The sequence below is a fragment of the Lutjanus erythropterus genome, chromosome 2 (genome assembly GCF_056507025.1).
Source record: "Lutjanus erythropterus isolate fLutEry1 chromosome 2, fLutEry1.hap2, whole genome shotgun sequence".
Lineage (NCBI taxonomy): Eukaryota > Metazoa > Chordata > Actinopteri > Lutjaniformes > Lutjanidae > Lutjanus > Lutjanus erythropterus.
Genome location: NC_139318.1, coordinates 21,353,849 through 21,373,077, shown reverse-complemented (window position 1 = coordinate 21,373,077; position 19,229 = coordinate 21,353,849). Strand labels below are relative to the sequence as shown.

The window sequence follows — 19,229 nt, the reverse complement described above, 5'->3', positions numbered from 1 at the left end:
ATCTGGTGAGTAATGCCAGCAGTGTTGCTAAGAGACCAAAGAGACAAACAGTGCAATTTATCTGACTCAACCAATGAGCAAAAACTGCTTTTGTATCAAACATTTATTTATCTTTGAAATTTCTATCAACAGATATGTACAAATTCAGGTAACAAGTCCCTGCAAAATTAAAAAAAAAAAGGATAATTATTTAAAAATCTACAAATTAACAACAAACATGCTTTGTTTTTTGTCCTTTTTATCAACACTACCATGTACTTGGTCATTATATAAATTAAATTATAAAAAGTTTACTCCACAAGCAGACACAGTCTAAATTCTTCACCTACAGAGTTCTCACAGGAGCTACACTGAAAAACAAACAAAAGAAAAGGTCACAGAATTAAGAGTCGCTGGAGAAGATCTCGCTAAGAGCTCATGCGAAGAGCTTTTAAATATAAACTGTATTTTATTTGCATCATTTAGTTTTTGCTTCACTTTGTCAGACGTACTCCATGTATCCAACTACATGTCATATCTTACTGTCCCATCACACTCCAACTAAAAAAACACACAAAATGAAAGTCAATGTAATGATTGACTTTCACAAATAATCCTACGACCACACAGTTAAGACAGAGATTAACACAACACTTCATGGCAATGACTAACTTTTTAAGTACAGTACATGTAATGTCAAACAAATTGCTTTGTCGTGTTCACTACCAAAACAGAAAGACGTCTGTTTTTTGAGGCTCGTACTTGCTGTTTATGTATTTAATACATGATGAGTGGAAATGGAGGACCTTACATTGTTAGTATCTGTGCCCAGCTGCATAAAACCACTTATGCTTAAGATCTTTCTTAAATTTTATATAAGGATACCTTAGAAAAAACTTCTGATCTCTAAGTGTCTGCTCTTAGCTGCTTTAGTATTCCCTATGTGTTGCTAAAAGAACTTTAGCAACCAATTACCTCAGGAAATTTTAACAGACCCGTAACAGTCCCTTAATAGTGAAATAATTTGTGAAACATAAGACAATGGCTGAATACATGGTGACTGAAAAGGAGGAGATACCAAGACACATTTTTAGGACACTGTAATGTGTAAGTTGTTAGTGTAGATGTAACTACGTCTCATATATATTAATGTTCAATATATCATTTTATTGACACTGACCAGTTGTCGGTGTGTGTCTCCACTCTGTCAAGTTAGTTACATTTTCATATTTCTTCATGACTTCATCTATAGTTCATTTCACAGCAGATTTCTCACACTGAGTTTGTCAGGTAGCTTACTTTCTGCCACATCTTGTTCTTGTGTATATATTCAACAGCTAGGTTAAATTTACTTTGGATTATGTGCTTGTGCTTTCCATATTCTTCACAGAGAACAACATTCTTGTCTTCTTTTTCTTTGTTTTCTATTTGTTGTCCATTTGGAGAAGCTAACTAACACTGATGATAATGCTGTCAAGAAACATTTAAGAATGATGTGAGAGAGGCGTAACCATGCTAACTATATTGCACATATGCTGTATTATGACAGTAACTGCTGTGAAAGCCCTTTAGACATGTCTTAGTCTTTATGCAATACTTTCAATGGAAACACTCAGTTTAGGGAAATATTTTGCTTAAGGTTGAAACTTAAGGTGGTTTATGCAGCTGGGCTTTGTATTTTAGTGTTTCTCTAAGAAACACAGTGGTTATAGCTTCACACCTCTTACTCCTCCCCAAAAAGCAGCATTCTCTTTCTCTGAACTGATAGGAGAAAATCCATCCTCGCTCCAAATCAATTTAAGGGCACAATGAACCCTTATCTGAGGGGAGCAGTTTATCGGTTCTACTCTACATTAGAAAACGGTTGGAGAACCAGAGAGCATTAGAGTCCCTTCTCTATCTCAGACCCTGACGACTGGGGTTGTGGCTGTAAGTGGCGCAGTGGAGCCGGTGTCATAGTCCAAGTCGATCATGGTGTGGTTGGCGGTGCCCAGGCTGCTAAGGGAAGTGCCGGTGCCCATCTGTCTGTCCCGCAGACTTTGCAGGTAGCTCTGTGAAAACCAGCACAAGACGAAATGAGTGAGGTGCACAAAAATGGTGGGCTCAACTTGAAAAAAAAAGGATTTAATGGCATCAGTATCTACAGCACACGCCCATTGGGTGACACTGACCGGTGCCAGTAGATCCCCAGCGTAACGTTTCACTGGGGTGGGTTTACGGCGGTACGTGCCTTCCTGCCCACCTGCCTGCTGTCGCTTCTTGGCGTCCTTCTCTCGGATCCGCATCAGCTGGACTCTCTTCTGTCTCCGACTGATAACAACTGCAAGGAGAAGAGAATTCAGAGGCAACTTTTAAACATCACCACATAACAGTCATTCTGTCAGTCTTACTCACAAAATTAAAGGGACATTCCACCCCAAAATCAAAAATGTGTATTCTTCCTGTTACCTGTATTGCTATGTATCCATCTAGATTGTTTTAAGAGTGAGTAGAGTTTTGAGCTGTAGAAATTATCTGCCCTCTCACACATATAATGGAACTGGAGAGGCACATGGGTCATGAAAAAATGTCTATTTCCATAAAACAATGACACAATTCTGTGTCAAAATAGTTCCTACATGAAGTTGCTCACAACAAGGTCTGATTATCTTGCGTAACTGGGTCATGATTTCAGAGACATGACACTGCTGTTCAAATGTATTTTTGATATATAAATCTTTTTTTTTTTTTTTGCATTTATTACAGTTGAGAACAACTGCAAAGATTCTGGTGGCAATCACTTTGAATGCATCTTCAATGCAACTAAACTCTCATTATATGTTCCCTCTTTATTTCCTACTTCAGCTTGGTTTTCTGAGTTTCCCTATTTATATATTAATATACTGTAGATACATTAAATTGGTAGTGGAGATGGAAAACAGTTGTTGAGACCATATCTGAGATTGTTGGAATGAAGGTACCGTACGAGGCAAAATTGTGTGTGCTCGGCATATATCCAAAGAACTTTGTTACTAGTTCACAACAAACAACGTTAATAGACTTTGGACTCCTGCAGGCCAGGAGGATGATCGCTCTATCCTGGAGAAAAGTGGATATACCTTCGAGAGGCATGTGGGTGAGGGAGATGGCACTTTATATCATATTAGAAAAACTGACTTACATAACCAGAGGAAGGATGGGAGAATTTGAAAAAATATGGGAACCTTTATTGGAATTTTTGAGACATCGGGGTACATAATCACTATGAAATAGTTGTGTGTGGAGTGTATTAATGCTGCTATAATTCTTAATTTTGCCTTTTTTTTTCTTCTTTTCTTTTTAATTTAAATCCAGTATGTTTTATTTAATTTAGTCTGTTTTGTTGTTATTCACTGATTTCTTTTTTTTTCTTTAAATATGTGTGTTTGTATGTGTGAACAGTGTGAAAAAAGACAATAAAAATATTGTTAAAAAAAAAAAAGAATTGGTAGTGGAGATATTAAACTTTTCACAAAATATTTAAGAAACACATTAACACAAAGATTTTGCTTTAAAAAGTAAAGTAAGAAGTAAATCGTTTGATGTGTGTTGTGATTAAAAGTTTGTTTAGGCCTCAGATGTTTTTCAGATTTCAAACTGGGTCATCACATTCTTCAGTCGTAAGTATAATTCTCACCCACCCAGTGAACTCAGAGTCTAAGTGTCATGATATTTCGTCCTTACCCTCAGTGTGTGAGAAGCTGTCATCTGTCAGTTTCCACTGGACCAGTACTCCTATGATGCTGAGGGCCGGCCAGATGCCCAGAATGACCCAGCTGTACCAGCAGAGAGGTGGACCTGGTGTGAGGCGCAGGCATTCATACACATGCATGGCAAGAGCCAGCATCTCCACAAAGTAATCAGCACACACTGTCATGATGGCTGCACCAAACACAGCCGTGGAGAGCATGGTGAAGAGCTTCTGCCACTGCAGTGTCAGCACGGCAAACAGCATGCCTGTCCCCAGGAGTGCACCCAGCGGGACCCAGACGGTGGTGGGAGTGTAGAACTGGTGAGTGATCAGCAGGGCGGCGAGGGCCAGGAGGAGGCCCAGCAGAAGACCCGTCATGAAGAGCCCAACGCTTCGCACCAGCATAGTAACCAGGCCACACAGCAGGCCTATACCGAGGCCAATACCCGCGCTGGCCTCCACGCTTAGCTGAGTGTCCAGCACATGTTCCTTGTGGCACAGCAGAAAGATGATGACAGAGCCAAACATCAGACCCGACAGGAACATAACAGCCTTGAAACAGCGGTAACCTAGAAGAAGAGAGACCAACAATGTCTAATTTATATTAAGAAACAGAAAAGTCCTACTAACAGGACAGGAGTATCATGACATGGCTGAGGCACCCTCTCATATTTGGTCTTACATCCCTTAAAAAAACATATACTCCATGCAGACTTGATGTCCTTGCTGTTTTGTCCTCTGCAGCTTTCCTGTCAATATGGTTTAGACACCAATGTCTTTGGTCTAGATTCTCAAAGGGCAACATGAAGTGAGACACTGCACACAAAACCACTGCAAAACCGGACTATTTAAGGGTCATAACTCGCAGCAGAGACAGAGGGAGAGAGAAAGGGAGTGTGGGAATAATGGACAGAATATTGACTCTTTGATCATGAAGCCTCATGATTAGGGCTAGTTCACTATTCTGTGATTTACACTGTTGACTGGAAACACTGTTAGAAGTAACCAACAGCTTGATCCGTGTTGTATATGCTTGTCTCCTCTTCATTGTATTGCTGGATAGGGTGTCTCTTATTATTTCATCTTAAAATAATGAGTTACTATCTCAAAATAATGATTTTTAATCTCAAAATAAAGACTTGTTGAAAAAAAGTCTTATCTCAAAATAATGACTTGTTATTTCAAAATAATGTGTTCGTATGACAAAATAATTTGAAACCTTCTCATTATTATTCATTGATTATTTTAGGATATTAACTCACTATTGAGTAATTTAGTATAATGCCATTATATATATTGACCCCTGCCCCTGTACTTAACATTAACAAATTAGGGGGAAAAAAGAAGAATAAAATCATATTTAACCCTTAAGTTACATTCATTACATTATTTCCATGGACTTAAAATCATTGTTTTAATTGATGGCCTTGCTGCCCTGTCATCTGGCCTTTGTGCCTTCAAAAACATTGAGAACACCAAAGTGGCTGTCCCCCTAACATGACAAAATTCTGCCTACTAGAACCTGGTTGCAGAGAAAATGAATAATGTCATGTGATATATTTAAAGGCTGCACGACGGATATAAGTTTACAGTTACACGTGACATTTTGATGGTGTGTTATGTCATCCCAAAAGCATAAAGCTTCAGACGCTTGATGTCAAGGTCTGTGAGCCAGCAGGGATCCTCACCAAAGAAGCAGTAGATGATGCCAAACAGGCAACACATGGAGCAGATGACGGCAGGGATGACATCATACTTCCTCTCTATCTCTAAACTGCAGGCGTCGACCTCAGCCATGCCTGCCCCGGCCCCTTCAGAGCTCAGCCCAGTGGGATCTGCCATTCTGGGTGGGAATGCGGGAGGCTGACGTTCAGTACGAGGGTAGAACTTCTGGTGGCGTTATCTCACGTCCATCTGAGCAGGTTTGGTGACTGTAAGACAGGAGAAAATTGGGATGAATTACAGTAAAATAAAGAGCGTGTGACTGAAAATTTGTTGTATCCTGATCAAAGCAGAAAAGTCAAGTACTCGTGAGGTAAATGTGACGTGTGAAATCTTCAGGTCAACTGTGACTTCTTCCTAGCTTCTCTGTATGTGCAGCTGTCACAAACTCAACACACGAAGCTATGCAAGTCAGTGCAATCCTGCACGCTCCATGCATACACACAAGTGGCTCATTCAGTCACTATAATCCATGTGCCAGGACTCCTGTCGAGATCTGCTCCCCCAAAATCATTAGGGTCACGAACTCTGACAGTTCTGAGTGGACGGTCATCTGAGGAGAGGAACTGGCTGTACTTTGTCAGTTTTTAACACTACTAAAATAATGTGTCCTTCTAGTATTACAAATGAATGAAAAAACTGTTTAATCTTAGTAATTTGATAACTTTTGTTTCATATTAAATGAGCTTCTTTTATTTTTCAAAGCATGCAGGGAAGCCTAAGTTTAGAGCTTATGCTTATTATTATTTTCCAAGGCAAAGTTATGTTAGCTACTTATAAAAAGCAGAAGATTTTTCTTTAGATCATTTTATTATTGACATTATATGTTGTGGTTACAGTGGAAACACTACCACTTTTGTCCACAAGGGCCTCCAAAAGTAGTAGTTTTAAATAAATTTTCATAGCTGTGACTTTAGTCCGACTTGGCATCCTTGCTCACTGAAAGGATACATACACCTAATTGGTAACTGTATTATGATAACTACTAGTGAACACAATGCACATATATCTCCAAAATGCTTACTTTTCATTAGCTGTGACAATGTATTTAATGTGTTTGTCAATGCTTACTTGATGCATAACAAGTAAAAACACTTACATAATAAGGAAATACTTCATCCTATTCAAAACGCTCACCAAATATGATTACATTTGAAGATACATAGTTTCCACTGGATAGCAACAAGCTTATATACTCAAGTACAGTCTAAAAAAATGTTTGAAGTCCCCCTTTTATCTAACTGACCCTTCCTAAGTCCTGCCCCTTTTTTCTCTGTGCTCCAATAAGAGTTGAGCAAACTTTGTGCCTCTGTCAACTTTCTCCTTCTGCTGTGAAAGCAACATATCGATCACATCTTAAGTGAGCTAACTAGCTATGTTAGCAAAAAACTGTTGGCAAAATGTAACTAGCTGGCTAATGATCAATGCATTTTGCTAACATTATCTAACTGAAGACATGAATATACACCGGCTCCCCAGCATCATCTTTTAAATATCTTTGTGGAGGGTTTTTTCACCATAAACCTGGTACTTAGCATAACTAAATACAGGAAATGAGAAAGGAGAAAGTTGACGGATGTACCAAGTTTGCTCAAGTGTTACTGAGGCACAGAGCAAAAAGGGACAGGACTTAGAAAGGGACAACTGTATGCAAAATAAAGCTTAAAAACATTTTGTCTGCTACTTTACGTTTCACCTCCACCTATGTTGTAATTTCTCTGAAGCGTACCATCTACTCCTCTTGAATAATTATATATGATATTTAAGCTGGCAGGCCTGTAGAGAGCCACAGAGGGCTGCAGCGGGGCGTAGGGCTTATGGGTGGACTGCTCATTCTGAGGCTGCTGGCAGGCCTCCTGTATGATCTCACCACAGCTGAGATCCGATTACAGCTAACTCACGTTTTCTACTTGAGACAAACAGTCAGGAACAGTCGGTCCTGCCTTTATTGTTTGCTCCTAGCCAGATCTTTCTCTTTCCACCCTGTCTGTCCTCCTCCAGCTCTCGTTCTTCTTTACCTGGAACTTTTCCCAACTTAGATCTCTTTTCTTACTGAAAAGGGCCTCATTTGTTTTGCCTTTTCCTCAGACACAAGGCTGTGTAATTTGTATGTCCTGCCTATGACTGACTGTACATGGAAAAAATGAGAGCCCACTGGAAAGTTTTCTTTTCTTCTTTAGTCACTTGCAGTTCTGCAGTACCTATCTCACTCCTCTGGTTTCCATCAATGACAACTGCAACATCTCATTTCTTTTCTTTAGAGAATTTAGGATAAATTTGTCCAATATGTGTACGTGGCCATTTACAGTCTGTAGACTACAGTTTGGCGTTACAAAGACATGCATAAATAGCTAAAATTAAGATAATATGTCCAAAACTTATGCAAAATGTTTTTATGAGGGTACAGCTGTGTAGTTACATGTACAAAATAATTGAATAAAAAAGTCTGTAATGATTATTAATTTATCATTTTCAGTACTCTGCAACAAACCTCATGACTTGTGGATCTAATAGAAGAACTACTATACAAAATATCCTGATAACAGCTAAAGCTGCAACTAACATTTTGTTGTTTATTAATCTTTCAGTTATTTTCTTGATTAATCAATTAATTGTTTGGTCTACAAAATGTTAGAAAATGGTTAAAAATGTTAATCAGTGTTTCCCAAAGACATCTTCAAATGACAGACCAATCGATTATGAAAATACTTGGCATTTAATATAATAATCCATTCATAATCAATTAACTTTTGCAATAATATAACATGAGAAAAATTTAAGGTCAGAAAAATGCCTTCAGTGAATGTGAGGGAAAATGTTCTGACATTTTATTGACAAACTTTTCAAATAAACTGAGCACTGCAGGAGGCATCTCTGTATACAATCAAGACTATAATCTTCACATCAACACCAACCAACTTAAGATGAAGAACCAAACTCTAGTGTGGGATAATGTAAAATTATAATACACAGGGGTCTGGCCAGCATGATGGCTCAGTGGTTAGCACTGCCCCCTCAAATCAAGAAGGGTTTGAATATGACAGCTGGCTTAGTGTTTTCTCATAGTCTATCCAATTCTGTTTTACTGCTATGTCTTAAAAACACACAGTGAAAGGAGAAATATGTAATAAAATGCCCAGAATGTCAGTTTTCCCATTTCGGATTTATTAATTAAAAGTAATGTTGAATGTTCACCAAATGAGAATCCATCAGAGTCTGACAGGCAGTCACTGATCTCCAACTCCAGAGTAGTGGGCTTTTATTTTTGGGATAAGCTTAACTTTACATTGGCAGACAAATGACAGTTATAATGAACTGATCTGCTTACAGTTTAAGATTGATCGTTGCTTGTTACTGTCCAAGTATAATGGTGTTGTCGTCTTGCACTCATGTAGGTTTGGCAACCGTGCCAATGTGTTTTGAGCTTCCCTTGCCCAGTAAGCAAGGACTTCTGCCCCGTGTGATGCCTGAACAGGATAAGAGATTAGAAAATGGATTGACAGAGACAGGAACCTCATTTTTTTGGGATTTTTGTTTTGTGTAGTCTCATTACTGTGATCTGCCTCTCCATGCTGGTGTTAACTCAGTAATAAGAACAGGGTTTTTTGTTTTTTTTTTGTTACAATGTGGAACGGTTTAAAGGATAATGTGAACCTCCAGAAAACATGAACCAACAAACTTCAGTAGATATAGTTTACTTCTGGCTTTTATTTCCAGTTCGACATGATGCTGTTGATTGCTTTTTGCCCCAATTGGCCTTTGTTGAATATGACACGAATGCAGCATAAAGCCACCTAGTTGGTTTGGATATGAAACATCTGCATGTCTGAATCTAAAGCTTTTCTCCTTTTAATTTGCTCCATGACCTTTTGTTGCTTGCAATTATTTGCCTTTTTTCTTAAGAAATGAGAAACTTTAATAATAGTGAGGGATTAAGCCCATCTTTTAGCACAAAAATTATTTGATGTCTCTTGCACTTAATGTACAGCACATCCAATGTGAATACTGCTTTGTACTTAATTTTGTGAGTAGATAAAACAGTGACACATCGTATTACACAGTAGCTTATTCTTATAGTAATTACTGTAATTGGACACTGGCAGCTTCCCCTGTTGGTCCAAATGAGCCTGGACTTTGAATGAATGTTTTGTGGTCAGCTTATTGAATTTAGAAACCACGAGAATAAGTCATCAGTGCTAATAGAAAATCTAATTGAAAATAATAAAGTCCTGTGTTCTTCTTTCTACCACATATCATATTTCGTTACTGTTAAGTTTTACTGGTTGAGAAGTCACACTAACACAATGAGTGTGAACTTGTTAATATTTCAACACTATTTTAACAGTAATTTACTGAACGCTACAAGAATGCCTATGTACTGTACACTCCCATATCTCTGTGCGTCTGCCTCATGTTACTGCTCTGTGAGTCACAATGGTGTCCAATGTCTAGCAGACTTGGAAGTCCTTGCTGCTGTGGGAGAATAGAGCCATTATGGGGCAAAACAAAGACTCTGAGGCCCATGCTGTGACCTCTAGTGGCACTCAGAGGAAACCATGCGGACGAAAAAGGAGACCACATAGAGATGGCTGAGAGCACCAAGGAAACTGGTAGATCCCAAGTGTTTGCTTTAAGATGGGTGCCAAGTATTTGCCTTCAGAGGGCTGGTGAGTGATGGAGGGAGGGGATCCTAACTAGAAACAGAAACATTTATCTTAACAACTGACTGAGCTCTCTGGAGGCCCCCAAAACCTCCAAATGCTTCCTAGCTGAATTTTCGACACGTTAAAGTCGCCTGGCAACTAATTCAACATGAGTCAACACGAAGAGGAGTCCACTGCCATGTTAGCAGCTCTGTTAGGTGGTAGCTAGCTGCTAACATCGTCATGCTCACAGTGGCAATGCTAACATTCTGATGTTTTGAAAGTAATATTTAACAGTTTAGCCTCGTTGTAGGGTAAAACAATGTATCAACAATTACAATACAACAATAAAAAATGTCTGGACTGTGATATCTACCGTGAGATCATATGGTTAATTATTCTATTTTATTATTTTTATTTTATTTTATAAAAGCATGACTACATTGTTTTTGTTTTGCAATTAAGCATAAATAATTCATGAATTCATTGCCAAATATAATTAATAATTATAATTATTATACAATTATATATTTTTTTTAGGTAGCAGATTTCAGAGTGATAAATAAATTTAAAAAAAGGTCAAAATATTTCACTTAAAAGAGGGGATCAACCAAAGTCAGTAGGAGTCGTCTTCTGGCGACCACAAATGTCTGTACATAATTTTATGGAAATCCATTCAATAGATATTGAGATATTTCAGTTAAGACCACAGCAGCGCATTGGACAACCCATCAACTGACTGACTGAGGTTAAAATTGACGAGGCTATTTCATTTCTAGTATGGACTAACCTGACCATTAGAGGCCAAACTCCTTTACTTGCACTTGAACAATAAAAAAAAAGCACACATAATGGCCTTGAAAAGTATCACTTACATTTACTTAAGAGGCAATAGGTGGGAACGGTGCATTAACACACAATGAGCATCAGCTGCAGATGAGCTATTGGAATATTATGTTGCCCTTGAAACAAAAACCTGCCCCAGAGTATACTCCCCCTGAACAAATACTGTGTGTGTGTGTGTGTGTGTGTTGGGGGGGGGGGGGCAGATTTGAGTGCTCAGCTGCTGAGGAACAGGCAGACAGTGCCGATGAGTTCCCCACATAGCTAATTTGGGTGTGTTTGATTAAGGGGTGGGCGTGTGTGATCACAGCCAAGGATTCTGCAAGTACTCCTCTGACATGATGGCCGGGGCCAGCTGAGATGCTGGAGACCTGCAGTGTTATGACTTGGCTGTCAGACAACTTCACTTGGAGGACTCTACCAAGAATGTGAGATGCACCAGTGTCTGCACTCAGCAGTTGCAGTTGTAAATCATGCCACCTTCAGCTGAATACCCCAACTAGCTCTAACACTAACTGAGTCCAGACAACAGGCACCATGGGAATAATACTAACTGACACAGTGGAGGTTATTAAAATGGATGTCATATTGTGCTAAGCATAACACTGGATAAACATGGATAAATGTACACTCATCATCTGAACACCATCTGCTTTCAGTCTGGATCAGATTGAGCAAGACATCATGTGGGCCACTACTGAGCTTCCTGTCGCTCCATAGCAGGAAGCTGAGGACCAGATGAGGAAGTGGAACATCAAGTTTCAGCAGGAACTGACCTTTGTGTTTGTGACACGGTGCAGAGACAGGAACAAAAAGCTGGATCATCAACACTGAAACATCACTTCACCTCAACAACACCATTTCCAATCCTTAAATTTCAACTGAGAATCTGGGATTGGGAAACACGAGGCAGCTACCTCGGACTCTGCACTGCTAAGAGAGTTAGCACCAACAATACAAATGACTGGGCTTGAGCAGTATGATGAAAATAAGCACATAATCTGTCTGGCTCGCAGGCTAATCTACATGTAACACTTGCTATTGCATCACCAAGCATAGTAACAACTTGCATAAAGAACAAAGCACCACATGATAGTCAGTTTACACTTTTTTTCAGACAATGAATGCTCAGAGGTTGAAAAAATACTCTGGTCTTTATATTCAGACCCCAATGATGCACTGATCACTAAAGTACACATTTATGCAGACTATATCAGCAGGTCAATACCTGCCAGTGCCACAAATCTCTGTCGTCATATTCACCGGTCACATTCCCCTCATTTAATTTTAAGTCCCATGATGACATTTTATTTTTTTAAACATAGATTTATCCTTCCCCACTCATACTTCCTTACAGCTGCAAAACTAAAGATTAGCTGTATTGCTATAAATAAATATAGCAATAAAACTAGAACATACATAGTGGTGGATATTTGGTACTTCAGTTTGACTTGTAACTTCAAAACCTCAGAGTGCGTGGCATAGGCAAATCAACTGTGTTTCAAAGGCTGTTGTGCAATGTGCACACTTCAAAGTTGAGAAGATTTGACTCATGGGATGGTTTTGCATGCTCATTACTGACTCATATGTCTCTTGGACAACCTCTGCACGAGGCTTGATCTGTATCCCAGTGCAGCTTCAATGCATTGTTGGTGCATTTACATCAACTTTCCACTTCTTACATCTCTGAAGTGCCATGTTAGGGCCATGTGTGATGACTTATTTATCCCTGATGTAACTATTTGTAGTTCATATTCATATTAAGGTCTATTCTACTCTGAAGCCTTCTTGCTGGTGTCACATGTCTTTCCTTAGTCATCAGCTGCTTACCCCAAAGCCATTTCAATTAGACAGTTGCCAAAACATGGGTTTTAATGCAACTCTCAAACAAGATGACACAAAAATGTGCCCTGCATGCAATGGATCTTTCATGAACCAAAGAATCTGAAGAACTTAAGTGACCACAGAGCCTCCAAAATTGTGAATTTCATGCAGAGCTATTTGCCTCCCAAAGCCAACTCACACAAGCAACTTCACTTTGCACACAACACAGTTGGGAGTCCCTAGATCTTGGTCACAATCCAAACTTATAAAAATTCCCATCATTTTTCAATATTTGGTTTGGTTGCACTCAATAGCTTTTTCTGTTAAGAGGTACAATTTGCAGCTGTTCAAGGGACAACATTGTCAATCACAAGGTCACTGGCAGTTTTATGACTTTAACTGAGGTCTCCAATTTCCATATAAAAACCATTTCAAGAACAATAAATTAAGTTATAATCCTCATTGCCAAATTATTTGCCCTCTGGTCACAGACCCCGATAATAGTCAATTGTGGCAATATTTTATTAGTACTATCTAACTTCTTTTTCCCTCATAATCTCTCGATCCTGTGCCTGCCTGACTTTAGTCAACACAATAGAGGCCTTTCAACTTAAGACTGCAGAGGGCTACTTATAGAGAGGCATGAAAAAAGATCAGAAACACAATGAGGAGCCTTTGAAGAGAGTCACATGTCAATGGTGCATGCGTGTCTACTGTACATCAGAAATACACATGGTCATTAACACTGTAAAACCCATGGAAATGACTAATATTGAATCATTTAACTCTCTATGGTGCAGTATGTTACTGTAGAGCTGTGTTCCAGCAGCAGAGGAAGGAGCGTACAGTGTGTGCAGCAAGGAGGGGCAGCTCCACAACGCTCTATTAGGGGTTTGTGGTGGAGAGCAGCATTTAGTAGGCGGTGCGGTGGAGACTGATGTCCATGTGTCAGCAAGAGCACGACAGAGTATAGCACTGTGTATGAGATAATATATGCTGCTGATCATGAACACTAGGTTGGTGTAGAGAACCTAAACATACCCACCCATCATGCAGACGTGTTCTTGAGCAAAACGCCAACGCAAGTTCCAGGGGTGTTCTGACCTCGAGTTAGGGAAAGTTCACTGGGGTGAGATAATATTATCATTGCACATGTTAAAACTTCGTATAGCTCTTATCAAACTGATGTACAAGGAACACAGTTGTTTAGTCAGACTTTCACAGTAAAATCAAGTAGGCCACTGATTGAATTGTGATAATTTGTAGATAAGTTGGAGATGTCATGGCACAGTAGTGGTGGTTCAGACCTCCATGCAGTGCCTATATATGTCTGCAGCTCTTCCACTGCAGCTCTATCATTTAGAGCAGACATTTAACCCTCTTTGTCAAATTCCAGTCGACAATAATTGTACCTCCTACAGCGATCTCACGATCCTAAAATATCACGTGTCCTTCATTTTCCAAGCTTCTCATGTCATAACTATAACCGATATTTAAAGTGCTATAAGTAGCCTATGGATGGATGTCTCGAAATGACTGGTATCACTTTTTATGTGGTTTCCATGTGACAATAGGGTTTCTTTCTTGCACCCAGCCTAACACAAAGACAAAGGTTGTTCCTCAGCTATGTCAGCTCCTCTTTAAGTTAGACTTCTTTAGTTAGCCTAGTTGTTTAAGTAAAATCAGGACCTACAGCGCTTGATGGTAAAAGCTCTATAGCCACAAGAAGTTACTCTGTAGCCACCAAGCAAGATTTCACTAACACAAATTTACAGTTCCTAAAATATCCAGTTTCCTTTGCGCCTTTTTGTTCAACTTTCTATGAAATCATTGGACTGCTAACACGATCCTCAGAGAAGAACCAGAAACACAGGGGCTGACTATGACAAACAAAGTAGCAATGAACATTTAGGAATCAATTCAAGCAAGAGGATAAGACGCTAGACGTAAAATACTGCTGTGTGTATTGCCACTTTCCTAAACTAGCCAAGAAGTATAGCTTGCTTTCATCACAATCAATGCTTTCAAGAAACACCACATCGCAATTCACTGGAAAAGTGGATAAGAAAGGTGTCACAGTTAAGAAGGGCTTTGTAAAGTTGCATTACATCGTCTTTTCTATATTGTTTTTATATATGTTTACATTTTGGCCATCAAAAATGTATTTTGGCAACAAAATTTGGGGGCTTGGAGGCCCATGGAGCCAGTGCTTGAAAATATTAGTATTACATTAAAAGCTAGAAGGGTACTCAGACAGCCAGTCCTCAGCAAATGTCCCATCTCACAAAATTAATAAAAGTGAAAAATAATTTGTGTATCTACCCCAAGATTCAGATCCACTCCCAAATTTAATGGGTTCTTCCTTGGCCGATGCTGCACCCTTCCACCAAGTTTAATGAAATTTGGGCCAGTTTTTTAGTACTCCTGCTGACAAACGGACAAACAAACAACAGAGAAAGCATAACCTCCTTGGTGAAGGTAACAACAAAGACGTAAAACATCACATCTGGTACCTTTTAAATTGTCCTTTGAGTTTTTTTTCTCCCCAACTTAAAAAGTACTCTTTAAGGTAGGATTACATTTACACCCATGAAGCACTTTCTTTTAAAAGGAGTGAGTCAAAGGTACAGAGCCAAGCAGTCTCCTTACTTGATTAACCACAGAAATGAATCTGTACAGATTGTACTTTACAGCTCTTCTTCAGCTCTTGTTCATAATGACAAGCTTAGCATATTTGTCCATGTGCAGCACATATGGACAGATGCAGGAGGCCTGAACATGTGGCCTGACAGAGCTGGAGTGCTAACCCCACAACTCTGAACACTTGAGAAGTAAACTCAGATAAATAATCACCACTTGACAGTGTCATTGTGAAACTGCATTTGCATTTGTGATGGCTTTAATGTCCTAACATATGGCAACAACTATCGACAGAGGAGAAGCTGAGGATTCTGTCATTGGTTCCTATTGAATACTCATAAATATACATTGCGTTTTAAACTAACCCCAGACAACAGTGAGCGCATTGTCTTAACATACATACAACAGTTGAAAATAAAACTAGAAATTCCCCAGATTTCTAATATGGGCTCTAAAGTAAAAGAGTTTTGTAAATCTAAAATTATTATATTTACTTTCTACCACAAAATACAGAGTTAAACAATGCTTCCATCTCACAGTCGTTTGACACTGTATATATACTGTAGAGATGGACAGCCAGGCAGTACCTTAATTAGAAGAATAAACCTCAGCTTATGGCCCTGTTGTTTTAAGGGGGAAAGAGACTGTTTTTTTTTTTTTAAAGAAGAAAGCAGATCCGCACACAGTAATTACCCGAACTTCAAATTAAAGCTTGTCCTCATAAAATGAGAATTCCTACTTTGTTGTGCTGGTTAGCAGTTCTCACTGTGCACACTCTCTCCTCAACACACTTTCCTGAAAGCCATTTGCACTGTTTTCAATAAAGTCTTCTGTTCAGAATGTTAGTTGTTTAATTTAATTACGTGTGTTTTAATCGTTGAAGAGAAGTCAGCAGGGTGTTAGCATCCTAATAACAAAGATAAGACTAAAATGAGAGCCTTGCAAGCGTCCGTGTTAATTAAAAGGTACAACAACGTGCAGTCTAACTTTCGTCAGCCCCTGCTCTTCATGCTTCCTTTCCTGCCCTCTCTTTTTCCCCAAAGCAGGGAAGGGCTTCCTCTCTGCCGTTTCAAAGGGGCAAAACCATCTGGTGCAGGCTGACAGAGCGGGTCAAGTAGGCTGGGGGGGGGGCTCACTGAGGGGGTGTAACTACAGACTGCACTACGCAGTAAAGACGGGACCTGTAGACTGTCATCACACACGCACTCCCACCCTGGATCATACAGCAGAACCACAGGGCTTTCTGCACGCTACGTGGGCCCTAAAGGGACATGAAATGTTTGCCTTAACATATGTTTCCATATAGCTAATGCATAGACATTATGGGTGATAATAAAGAAACAAGTTCTGTTTCTCTGAGAAATCAGATTTATCAAACAACTTGAGGAGTTTACATTAGAGCTGCAACTAATGATTACTTTCTGCTCGAGGTTTCTGCCTGTTAAAAGAAAGTTTTTCCTCGTCACAGTCACCTTAGTGCTTGCTCTTGGTGGGAAGTATTGGTTGCAGTCTATAGACCTGCTCTATATGACATAACTCTGTTATGATTTAGCACTATACAAATAAAATATACTTGGCTTGACTTGATTAATCTTTTGATTACTTTATCGATGAATCAATTAGTTGTTTATAGTTGAGGTTTCACCACATTACAATATTATTTTATATTACAATATATTTGCTGATATCATTAAGTTTGCGACAACAACATTTCTATCCCAAATCAGGGGTCTGATTGATATTAGATGATATCATGTCCATTTAACATAGTTACATTTATGTTAACTCACAAAAAACAACTAAATTATGATTTGACAGTTTTATCACTGAACTCTTCCAGAAATTTCTGAAACAGACATGTCATAGGAATTGCAAAACACAGGCGTATCTTAAAGATCGATATTTTCACTTTACATCGATCCTATTGGATCATTAAACACTGAATCAATATATTGATCAAGATCAATGTATCGTTACACCCCTAATTGTTAGTTTGGTTTGAAAACTGTGAAAAATGTCGATCAGTGACCAAGCCCAATAAGAGGTCCTCAAATGTCTTGTTTTGTCAACAACCCAAAGACATTCAGTTTACTGTCACAGGGGAGTAAAGAACTAGAAAAATATTCACATTTAACTGGAATCAGAGAATTTTGACTTTTTCTTTAAAAAAAAACACATTTACTTTCCACAACATGTCATTGGATTTAAATTAAACAGCCTGCAATGTTTTTCTTTTCATTTTTGTAACTATCTTACACTACCACAACTTCTGCATAACTACCTGGAGTTGTCAGCCACTAGTGATTAAAGCACAGTTGTACAGGGGGATTTTCGTCTAAATGTTTGGTTCACTGCACACAATGAAAGCCTTTATTATCCCTGATCATTATGTCTTTGTCCACAAAGGCTTCTGAAGGATAAGTTGCATTTTGTGCCTCCAGTGTAAAACGCTTTAAAAAGGGGGTGCAGCCATGGAAGCAGCAGCCTGGTTTGCTACGTGTTACTACAAACATTTGCAGCTGTAGAGTTTGGCACTGATCGGTCAGGATCTGAGGAGGAATATCTCGGATACAATCGATCATCTTCGGTGATGAAGTATGAGGTATTGTTTCCGATGACAGACTGAATTCAAATGTCCACTGGCAGACAGTAACAGGCAGACAACCAAACCTTGTGGTTTAAAATGAAGCGTAGAGTAGTTGTGTAGATATTTAATAAAAGAAACGTAAGTTTAGCTTTAGTTGAAGGCGATTTTAAAAACTTACCGTTGAGCCTCTGTGTTCGGCAGTTGAAACGTTAACTTCTCCTTGACAATCGGCCCTGTCAAACAGGAAAAACACCCCACCATTCACTAACACAAAAGCGGCCGTAGGGTACCAGGGAAAACCGGTTTTCTCCCAACTTCTCCCGAGGCTCTTTTTTTAAATTCACAGGGTGGACTAAACCGACAGCAACAGCATCGTTTTGTCTCCGCGCCTGCCTCATGCAAATCTTTACAAACCAGCCCTGACTGACCACAGATGTGATCGGGGAAGGTTAGTTAGTTTCCATTCTCGGCGCGTTGAGCCTCACTCACTCTCAGACTGAACTTTGTGCCTAAATTAACCGTTGAAGTTCCCGTCCGTGACTCCACACCAAAAAAACTTCTCCACCTCCTCTCTCTGGAAAATCTTAAACCACCTCCCTCTCGCACACACCTCCCCTCTCCGCTGGGGTAAATGGCAATTTTAAAAAAACAAAGGAGGAAAAGTTTTTTCCCCTCTTTCCCTCCGAGGCAATCCCCCCCTCACTATCTCCATCCAGCGTCGGCCGTTGGTCCGTTGGCAGCGCGGGGAGGGAGGGAGGAGTGAGGGGGAGCAACGGCACATGAGGCCGCAGCTTTAATGAGCCAGCAGATATACCTGAGCTCCTCATATAAACAGGTTCATTTAATAACGGGCTATTTTTAAATCCATTTACACCAAGCTTTGTTTCCCCCAACACTCCAAGTAAGAACAAAGTAGCCTAGCTCAAAAATAACTATTATATTATTATATATTCAATTCTATGAACTTAACCAAACACGACATAATGGCTTTTTATTTAAAAAAAAAAAAAAAAAAAGTTCTGTTAACAATGCAGTGAGAGGGGTGAATACAAATTAATGAAAATATTGGCTTAATAATTAATATTGATATTTATTATTATTTTATGTATTTATTTAGTCTTTGTTTATTTGACAGGGACAATGCACAGCTCCTTAGCTGTACCAGAATTACAATGTATCTAACATTAGAAGATGTTGGTGTGTAGAAATAATAGTATTGTTGACAAAAGTATCCAAACTGAGAAACAAAGTTTAAACACCCAGTTCCACCCAAAACATAAGA

The 19,229-nt window shown here is 39.2% G+C and overlaps 1 protein-coding gene across 3 annotated transcripts; it reads right to left on the bottom strand.

The window, feature by feature from the left end:
• Nucleotides 1-1,111: 1,111 nt before the first annotated feature.
• On the bottom strand, nucleotides 1,112-18,712 carry LOC146331512 (transmembrane protein 198-like). 3 transcript variants are annotated; one of them, XM_084732069.1, is made up of 5 exons: nucleotides 18,126-18,712; nucleotides 5,377-5,619; nucleotides 3,682-4,257; nucleotides 2,210-2,299; nucleotides 1,112-2,030 (listed from the first exon to the last, which is right to left on the bottom strand). In XM_084732069.1, exons 2-5 carry the CDS (start codon nucleotides 5,528-5,530, stop codon nucleotides 1,978-1,980), a joined length of 873 nt encoding a protein of 290 aa, XP_084588195.1. In that variant the 5' UTR covers nucleotides 5,531-5,619; nucleotides 18,126-18,712; the 3' UTR covers nucleotides 1,112-1,977. The 3 variants fall into 3 exon arrangements, with proteins under 3 accessions (XP_084588195.1, XP_084588203.1, XP_084588186.1); XM_084732077.1 differs by having other exon boundaries at nucleotides 2,222-2,299; nucleotides 18,126-18,705; XM_084732060.1 differs by having other exon boundaries at nucleotides 2,151-2,299; nucleotides 18,126-18,697.
• Between the last annotated feature and the right edge of the window lie 517 nt (nucleotides 18,713-19,229).